Raw genomic sequence first — 10363 nt, 5'->3', positions numbered from 1 at the left:
AGGAAAATATCTAAGCTATGAGAATACTAAATTCTATTGTAAGAATTTAGCAAATATTTCCATTAAACATTCAGTGAAGATGTAGTCTCTCTAAAATGTAGAAAGGAGGACTTGTAGCCTATTAAAAACAAGAATAACAATGACAAAAAGTCCCTTAATGTTAGCAGATTAATTACAGCTCTTAATCAAGTGTGTGTAACACAAAGAACCAAATCTAGGTCCATAAGTGTTAGAGGATAGTTGATAAAAAGATTCCATGAATAGAATCTGAATAGCCTATATTTTAGAAAGTATGGGGCAGAATGTTATGGCAACGGAGGGCGTCAGCCTTCAAGATGGCTGGCCCAACCCTGTCGATGTTAAAAACACACACCCAATATTTCTACAGTGCTCTTCTAACGTATTTTCTTTATTTCAGGTCACAAGTCTAGAGTTTGCATGGGTCAAGTAGCAAGTGGTTTATAAACAAAATCAGAGTCTATAATAGTGTCATTATATTAAGAGGCAGAACTGCTGTATGCTTTCATTATGTAAAATGTTTACACTTTGGGACTCCATGGCTGGTATTATTATGGTACACCCGAGATATATCTTGCTCCAATTAGCATTACCATGCTACTCACTATAAAAAATCCCAAAGGCAGACTAGAGAAGATAGAAGGATCACCACTTTTAGGAGACTGACTGGTAACCCAACCCATTGACTTCATTACAGCTTTCTTCCATGTGGCATAACGAATTTCACTTTCTGTGGCCTGGATCTGTGGTTCAAATCGTTCCATCCTGAGAACTGACAAAGCCTGGGGTTCAAGGCTCCAAACGCTTACTCCCTCTGCAGCCCCTGCTGCCATGGCAGCTCCTAGTGCAGTTGTTTCAGGCATAAGGGGTTTTATTACTGGAATATGCAGAATATCTGCTTGTAGTTGCATAAGAACTTTGTTGTTGGTCATTCCTCCATCTACCTGCAAATGACGAAGTGGAATTCCACAGTCACGGTTCATGGCTTCCAAAATCTCTCGGGTTTGGAAACAAACAGCTTCTAATGCAGCAAAAGCAATATGACATTTATTGGTAAACTGAGTGAGACCACAGAGTATCCCTCTTGCACTGGGCTCCCAATAAGGTGCATATAACCCTGAAAAGGCTGGGACAAAGTAACAGCCATAAGAAGTTCCTACTTCTTTAGCAAGTTTTTCAATGTCTCCTGAGGTCTCTATAATTCCAAGATTGTCTCTTAGCCAACGAATAACAGCACCTGCTATAGCAACAGAACCTTCCAGTGCATAATATGCTGGCTTCTGTCTGCCTAGTTTGTAAGCTACTGTGGTCAGAAGGCCATGTTCAGAAAATACACATTTACGACCTGTATTGCATAGTAAGAAGCAACCTGTTCCATAGGTGTTTTTGGCTTGTCCTTCCTGGAAGCACATTTGTCCTACTAATGCAGCACATTGGTCCCCCAAACACCCAGATATTGGCACACCTTCCAGGGCCCCAGTTTTAATTAGGCCATAGATCTCAGAAGAACTGAAGACATTTGGAAGAAGGTCCATTGGAATTTCAAAAAAGTCACAGAGCTCTTTATCCCATTCCAAAGAATGGATATTAAAAAGCATTGTCCTACTTGCATTTGTTACATCTGTACAATGCACACCTCCATTAACTCCTCCTGTCAAACTCCAGATAAGCCATGAATCAATGGTACCAAAAAGAGCTCTACCTTCTTCAACAGCCTTTTGGACATTTCTCACATTGTCAAGCATCCAACGAAGTTTTACTGCACTGAAGTAAGTGCTGAGTGGAAGGCCTGTCTTAGACTTGACGAAGTTACTATTTCCTGGAATTTTTTTGCTAAGATCCTCAACAGTAGTCTGGGTTCTTAGATCAAGCCACACCACAGCATTGTAGAGAGGCTCTCCTGTTAACTTGTCCCAGATTACAGTGGTTTCCCTCTGATTGCTGACACCAACAGCTTTTATGTTGGATATATCAATATTCAGTTCGTCAAGTTTCTCACACGTTCTCGCTATACACTCATAGACAGACTGAAGAATTTCCTTAGGGTCTTGTTCCACCCATCCTTCTTTTGGGAACTCTTGTGTTAATTCCACTTTATGATGACTAAGTAGTTCCGCTGTTTTTGAATTGAAAACCAGAAAGCGAGTGGAGTTGGTGCCCTGGACCACCGCTCCCACCAACGGCCCCACAGCTGCTGTCTTCGGGGCTGCCATGACACCAGTAGGTCGGCTCAACAGCTCTGGGACCGTTTCCCAGACGACGGTGGTGATGGGGCAGGGAGCGCAGCCAGTCAGGAGCACAAGGCGCAGGCGCAAGGCAACGTTTGCCACTTAACTGGCGCGGCGCCTTCTCACCCCACCCCTCCAGCCCAGGCCTCACCTCCAGCCACTCAGTTGTCTTCTAAGATTTAAGTTTTTTTTTTTTTAATCATATATTTATCCATGTAATTACAGTTACCGGTGTTCACTCTTTTGTGTGGATCTACGTCGCTACGTTATCATTTTCCTTCTTAGTAGTGCAGGTCTGCTGGAGATGAATTCTTCCAAATTTGAACATCTGAAATATATTTCATAGTGATATTCAAAGGTATTTTCTCTGGATATAGAATTCTATTTGACACATTTTTTCTTTTTAAGTTTCAGGACCTCGGAGCTGTTGCTCTACCATCTTCTCTCTTGCTGTTTCAGGTGGGAACTTTGCTATTATTTTTAACATGTCTATTTTTCTCTATCTTTAGGGTTTTTCTCTTTATCAGTGGTTTTGCCCAGTTTTATCATGAAGTGTCTTGGAATAGTTTTCTTATTTTCTTTGCTTGGGGTTTACTGAGCTACTTGAATCTGTAGATTTACAGGTTTCATCGACTTTGAAAAGCTTTGGGCCCATTATTTCTTCAAATGTGTTTTATTCTGTCTCTTCTGTCCCTTAGGGACTCCATTGATGCCCTACTCACTATAATTACCTTTTCTCCCTGTGCTTGATTTCAGATAGTTTCTGTTGCTATCTCTTCAAGTTCACTAATCTTTTCTTCCCCAATGTCTGCTCTGCTATTAATTCATCCAGTACATTTTTCACCTCACATATTGTAGTGTTCATCCCTAGAAGCTCAATCTGGGTTTTTAAATAGCTACTTAACTTTCTGAACACATAAAATACAGTTAGAATAACTTGTAATTTCATTTTCTGCAATTCTAACCTCTGTGTCAGTTCTGGTTCAATTTTGATTGATTGCTTATCTCCTTATTATGGCTTGTATTTCCTGTTTCTTTGCATGCCTGATAGGTTTTAATTAGATGCCAAACATTGTGAATTTTGCCTGACTGGGTGCTTAATATTTTTGTATCCCTACAAATGGTCTTGAGTTTTGTTTTGGGATGCAAATAAATTACTTGGAAACAGTTCAATTCTTTTGCGTCTGCTTTTAAGATTTCTTAGATGGCACAAGGATAGTACTCAGTCTGGGGCTAATTATTCCTCTTCACTGTGAAGAGATCTTTCTATGTACTCTACCCAACACCCCTGACAAATGAGGCTGTTTGGAACAGTAATTCCTCCCAGCCCTGAGTGACCACTGGATACTGTTATCTCAGTCTTTCCAGGTGCATCTTTCGTTAGCCTCAGTAGTTTTCTCATAAACATGCACTGATCAATATCCAACTGAATACTCACCGGGGGACCCTCTAAAGCTCTCTGGAGTTCTCTCTCTGTGCAACTCTTTTTTCTCCAGTGCTACGCCTGGCAGAGTCTAGCTTCTTTGGTTTCTCTAGGCTCTCAGCCTAATCTCCTTGCCATAGGTTTCCACTGAGTTTCAGTTGAGTTCCCTGTCTGTGCTGTTGCTTCAAAACTCTCTCAAGAAACTAAGCTGGGGAAATCACAATAGTCATGTGACTTGTTTTTAACCTCTTAGAAATTACTGCCTTTCATTCCCTGATATCCAGCATTCTGTGAACTGTTGTTTTATATTTTGCACATTATGTGAACTATTTCATCTATTTTTTCCATTTTTGATTGTTTTAGATGAAAAGGTAGCTCCAATCCTTTTTACTACATCTTGGCCAGAGTGGAATTCCACTAAATGGAAACTTAAATTTTCAGATTAACTGTAAAGTTGGTGAATAAAGATTTATTTAATCATTAATTAAAATATATTGAATATGCAGTCAATGAATGGCAATTTTCTGTATTAGGGCATAGGCTACATTTCTGAATTAGCTCAAGGATAAGGCCCATTTGTGTTTGGTAAAACCAAATAGAACAAGATAGAAAATAACATAAAAATTAACTGTGATATTGTTATTTCACTATTTTAACTGGGTCATATTTTTTATTTAAGCAAAAACCCTTCAGGAAATATTATGAAGTCTGAGAAAGAAAGAACATCGAGACTTAATTTGCGAAGTAAGGTATAGAAATTATTAAAAACTGGATCAGATTTTCCTGGTTGTGTCTTTGTTTTTAAAATTCTATCAAAGCTTTTCCAAGCAAAATTGTAGAGGCAACATTTACCCATATTCCAGTTAACCATAACATGTCTGCATTTTCATGGAACAAGTTTGTATTTACATTGTTTTAAATTTTTTCTCTCCAGGTGTTTGGCAAGAGTAAACATTGTGTGTATAGATTAATATACGCAATAAAAAGATTTGACCCAAAGCTTCTTTTCTACATTCCCTCTCTCCGTTCACACCAATATTTACAAACAAGTGTTTCTAATTCCATTAGTTTTTGAGTCTGGGAATACTTTAAGTATTTAGTCTTTAATACAAATACCTTATTTATAAAATCATCAGTTCTGCTTATAAAGAACTGGCTTACATAGTAGTTTCACTGATAATAAATTGTAGCCACTAAATAAACAGGTAATAAGTGTCTCAATATAGTTTAGAAAGTTTACCAAATTGAAATAACTTCCTTAGAATAATTGCAAACTACTGATGGGTTTAACCAAAGCTGATAAACAGTATTTTAAACAAACAAACGAAAACTAAGGAGCTTAAATGAAGTCCACTACCTTCTTTATTTCAAAAACAAAATAAAACAAAACAAAACCAACTAAAGTTTTTGTTGTCTATAATAGCTTCTTTATATTCTAATGTAGGATTTAAGCACTTCTGAAATATTTGCTGGCACTACCTTCTTTGTGAAGGCATTCAATTTTACAAGAAAATTGTTATTTCATTTGTATTCCACAAAATCATAAATGCTTTAATGGTGAACATACTATTCAGAATAGTCCAAACAACAACAAAAAATATAGCAAGGGATTTTCTTCAAGAAGTCTTTTATTATGGGATTGTTAAAAATAGAGTTGTTAACATACTTGACTTTGTATATTATTCATTTACCTTTAAGGCTACCCTTCTAAAGTGCAGCTACTTGGTATTGAAGGATTTAAGTAGTGTTCACATTGTAACATTTAAAATTGACTAATTCAATCAGTAACATGGTGAATATGTTTTGAGAGGTTGCTATCTATGGATTTCATTATAAGCCATGATATAGTGGTACATCAAGCATTCTTAACTGTCCATATTGTAACCTTTAAGTTAAGAACAGTACCAGCTAAATGTACTTATCTTAATGAAATATTTTCCTGTGCATGTTTTAGAGAGACACTTGTTTAATTATTTTTTTCCTATTAAGCACACTAAATTGTAAGTTCAGTGAAGTCAGGGACCTTGGTTATTTTATTCAATCCTGTATTTTCAGCATTTGCACTCAAAGCAGGAACTCAAGAAGTATTTGTTCAATGGATTAACGAACACCACTAAATATGGCCCTCACTTTATTAAGCAATCATCGTAAAGTCAAGATGAATTTAATTTTGCTTGCCGGATAGGCTATTGGTTATTCATTTTTCTTTTTCTTTTTTTCTTTCTTTCTTTCTTTCTTTCTTTCTTTCTTTCTTTCTTTCTTTCTTTCTTTTTCTTTCTTTCTTTCTTTTTTTTTTTTTTGAGATAGAGTCTAGCTCTGTCGCCCAGGCTGGAGTGCAGTGGCACGATCTCAGTTCACTGCAACTTCTGCCTCCAGAGCTCAAGCAGTTCTCCTGCCTTAGCCTCTGGAGTAGCTGGGATTACAGGGGCCTGCCACCACGCCTGGCTAAGTTTTGTATTTTAAGTAGAGACGGGGTTTCACCATGTTGGCCAGGCTGGTTTTGAACTCCTGACCTTAAGTGATCTGCCCGCCTCAGCCTCCCAAAGAGCTGGGATTATAGGTATGAACCACAGCACCAGGCCTCATTTTCAATCTGATATAATAAGATGGATTGATGAAGAGATAGAGGATTGGATAGATAGAAAGATATGATAAAAGTAGTATAATAAAATGATAATTATATAATCTGTGTGGTAGACACGATGTTGATAAAAGTTTTTTCAACTTTCTATATGTTTTCAAATTTTCATAATAAAATGTTAGGAAAGTGTAATGTAAATACAAGCTGATCAAGCTGCAAAACAGTGCAAGGAGACCTATTTCATATACACTCTTTTGTTTGGAGGGACAGTTGAGTGAATGGAATAAAAAAGTCACTGTTACGTTTACATCAATTTGAGAGACTCTGTGGCAGAATAATCTAGTTGTTCATCCCAAGAAAACCATTAATTATGATTGATTTTTATAAGGTAGTTGTACTTTTATTATAAGCATTTTCTTCTGCTTTTTATAAACTTTTTAAATTCTAGGAAACCAGCTGCCTGTTTAATGCCTTGGCTCTTAGAAAGAAATTGCAGACATGTAAGAATGCTGCTACTCTTTTCAATCTCGAGAGTGGGAATCAGTGGAAAGTTTATATTTCACCAAATTTGGACTTAACTTAGTCTTGAATTTGAGAGCATGCAACCTGATGGTAAGAGCATTCATTTATATAGTTTGTGGCTAGCAAATTTGACGTTTTTAGACCCTGTCATAACCAATGCATCATCACAGTTGGTAATCTTCAAAACACTGATGCATTTTTCTACATGCTGTTCCCAAATGTGCTGGACCAGCTGTTGAGAGCCATGCCATCCAATCGCCTGGAAGACCTCTTCTTGGACCACAAATCACCTAACGTACTATCCCTCTTTGTTCTAATGAAGAAAGGAAAAATTAAAGCAAGCTACCGTGGTTTATTACTCATGTTTTCTCTGTTATGCATGGGCTGTGGGAGCATTAGGAGCCCTTGGCATTTTAGGTAAGCATTACATGACAGACAAGCCAATGAGTTTAATATTCACGGATCAGGAAGTGATTTTATGAATATTTGAATCTTGAAATGTTTGATTGATTGTGTGTGTGTGTGTGTGTGTGTGTATATGTGTTCTTTGTCATTTTCTCAGTGAAAATTGCCCTGACACTGATCTCAATGTTAATGTATTCCTGCTTACATTTGACTTTGGAATATGTTACAGCTAATTATCATTACACAGGATGAAAGATCAGAGCCCTGAGTGAGGTGCTTGGGTTTAGGAACAAAGGGAGACCAAATCAGCATCTTGGCTCTAGGCCCAATAATTGTAATCAAACATCTTGAAACTGATGGGATCTTTGCATTTGTTTTTTATTTTTTTTTTTTTTTGTTTTCTTTCCTTACTTTTTGAAAGGAGTTGGGAAAAGGGGGCTAAGGGTTTGAAGGGGCTGAAATTTCCCCTTGAACATGATGTCAATATGTTGGCATGTCTCCTTTTATTAAGACGCCATCCAACTGATAACAAGTCCTGCTGTGTTTTACCAACATAAAAAATTAGACTGGAGACCGAGGAGCGGCAGGTGGCTTTTGGCACCAAGAAATAATCACACTTGATGTGGAAAGTAAAGTAAAAGGAGCCATCTGTTCACTGCAGGAGGACGTGAAAAATCACATTAACATATTGTCACTAACATCATGAAATACACAGTTAATAATAAATTTAGTTATCATGGCAAGTTGCATTGGATACTTACTCTGAAAATGCAGAATGTGAAAGATGCTCATTCTTGCCCACCCCTATCTTTTTTTTTTTTTTTTGAGAGAGAGAGGAAAAAGAAAAAAGCTTTAAACCTTTCCTTGGAATGTGTGTATGTGTGTGTGTATGTTGGAGATGCGGAGGGGAATGCATTTCATTTTCAAGGCAGACTATGGTTCATTGTTGCTAAGTGAGCAAAATAGCCACTCATGCAGATGGAAGGTGTCATTTCTTGATTCCATCCACTCATTATCTACCATGTAACTCTACAGCTTCTTACCCGGATGGAGAAGAAGAGATGTAGAAGAACAAAAGGTTGTTTTGATCATGTCCCTTGCACGACACCCAGAGCATGCAGATGCTCTGTGAAAAGGATGGGGGACAGGGTGCTGCCGCATACAAGAATCAGTGGCTGTGGCCTTTTCTTGAGCATCGAATTTGTCTTTAGCAAAGTGTTCCAGCAGAGTTTTTTTCTAGTGGGTTTTCTGTGAAATGCCTGCACATACTTTACAGAACAAGTGTGTTAAAGCAATGTGATGGAAAGGTTTCCTTGCACTTCTTGTGTGTAATGTTGTTTGCATATGTCAACAAAATGAATAAAGAAGCTACAGAGCATGGAGGTCAAACTGAATTGGGAAAATTGGGGTTATTTTCACTGGGTCATTATTAAAGCCACATTTAAACATCTTTTGCTGTCAGAGTTTGCTCTCTAGTTTCTTAGAGTCATTGCTTATGATCACTGCAAATTGTGACTCAAACCACACTATTACTATTATTAAGATCTCATTCTAACTATTTTATAAAATTACAGTTGTCACAAAATAGAATCCTAATTAATAAATTGACCAGTAGTTATTTCCTGAATATGGCTGTTGGTCTACATCCAGTCATTATCCCATTTGCTTGAGAGAAAAAATATACAGATAACAAATATCTATATGTAATCATGAAAACTACATTAGAATAAGAATTAGAATTTTAGTTCCAGCTCTGACTCTAGCTTTATGATCTTTAGCAAGTCAAATAAACTCTCTGGCTTTTTTTTTTAAATGGCAAAATTTAGGTAACCTCTAAAGAAACTCCTCTTCTCCTTAAAACTTAAAGATTTTTTTAAAATATTGTCTAATGAAACTTGATATTTATTTTAAGTTAATGAAATAAAATTTGTGTTCAAGAAGCAATCATTTTGATAGTGTTATTTAAAAAATGTTACTGACCCTGAAAGGTAATGTGCAAATTAGGGTTGCCAACTTTCATTCAGGTAATGACGAGACAGGTTTTGATGGCATTTTGAGAGAGACCTGCTGTTTTGGGAGCAGGATGGTGGTAGGCTTTTCATCTATTGCTTATGAAGGTGAATATTACCATGAAGTCCAGACCTAGGTGTAGACTCTGTCACCTGAGTTACCAATGTGTCTCATTCTAGTCCTAGATAATTTGCAAAAAAGTAGTCATGGGTGGAACAGAGACTTCTATTTTGTATTCGTTTCTAAAGAATGATAGAGTTCTGTTCTCTCGGTTAGATGATCTGGACACAATCCACTGTCTACTGATAAACAGCCTCATGCTTGTTAATTTGTTCCAGTAGGCTTAAACCATATGCTGACTTACCTTTTGGACATTCCTCCTTCTCCCCTATACTATATATTTTCCAAAGTAACTTCAGCTCATTTTCCTTCCTCAAATAAACCTTTCTTGAACCCTTAACTGTAGTTAAATCACCTTGTTATAGTTCCCTGTTGAACCTCGTTCTTATGTTTTCTTATATTTGTTACATTTGAATTAATTGTTCAGAATGTAAGCCCCATGAAGGCAGCTCCCTGTATGTTTGTTTTGGTCACCCAGTATTAACATCATGCCAGGCATATAAAACCATTTAATAGGTATTACTGATAGACAGTTGGATAGCCCAACCAACTTTCAGGGTTTATCAGGTTTTAGGGAAAACAGAACATGTATTTGGCATTTGCATCACCATATAGTCATCCTGCAACTCTCAGGTGATCTTCAGGTGATTGTTCCAGAGGTCACTATTCCTATTGGAAGCACAAATAAATCTGGACTCCACTTTAGGGTTCTGATGGAACAATTAGAATTTTTAAAGGATATCCTAATATAGACATCAAAAAAGTTCAGCTTAATGCTAAATATTTTTGAATATTTACTACTTTGTTTCTGATAATTAGGCAGCACTGAAAGAGAAATTTCTAGGGTGACCCTGGAAATTTTCTGAATTCACCAAAACAGTTAAGTCATACATGGACAAACTATTCTTCAGTAGACTAGAGTCCATCATTTTGCCAATTTTTATTCAGCTTAGGGGAAACATGTAAATTTAATTTTGCAGAGATGACGAATGGCAGAAAAATATGTTTTATAGCACAAAGCAGGACCTATATATCAATTTCTGTGTTTTCTTGCTG

General features: G+C 36.9%; 1 protein-coding gene and 1 long non-coding RNA gene across 2 annotated transcripts; one reads left to right on the top strand and one right to left on the bottom strand.

Annotated features, from left to right (window-relative positions):
* Positions 1-388: 388 nt before the first annotated feature.
* On the bottom strand, positions 389-2282 carry GK2 (glycerol kinase 2). Its single transcript, XM_032163951.2, has one exon. The coding sequence runs from the start codon at positions 2229-2231 to the stop codon at positions 570-572; it is 1662 nt and encodes a 553-aa protein (XP_032019842.1). The 5' UTR covers positions 2232-2282; the 3' UTR covers positions 389-569.
* A 184-nt stretch (positions 2283-2466) lies between these two features.
* Positions 2467-7123, top strand: LOC131381548 (uncharacterized). The gene is made up of 3 exons (XR_009210367.1): positions 2467-2705; positions 4349-4418; positions 7005-7123. It is a non-coding gene; the product is annotated as an uncharacterized LOC131381548 (long non-coding RNA).
* The last annotated feature ends 3240 nt before the right edge of the window (positions 7124-10363 follow it).

This window comes from Hylobates moloch, unplaced genomic scaffold (assembly GCF_009828535.3).
Source record: "Hylobates moloch isolate HMO894 unplaced genomic scaffold, HMol_V3 SCAFFOLD_2, whole genome shotgun sequence".
Taxonomy (NCBI): domain Eukaryota; kingdom Metazoa; phylum Chordata; class Mammalia; order Primates; family Hylobatidae; genus Hylobates; species Hylobates moloch.
Note: the sequence above shows the minus strand (reverse complement) of the source record. Positions and strands in the feature narration are given on the sequence as shown.

What these genes read in the sequence shown, in the direction of transcription:
- GK2 (XM_032163951.2), bottom strand. Translation starts at nt 2,231, where the DNA reads ATGGCAGCCCCGAAGACAGCAGCTGTGGGGCCGTTGGTGGGAGCGGTG.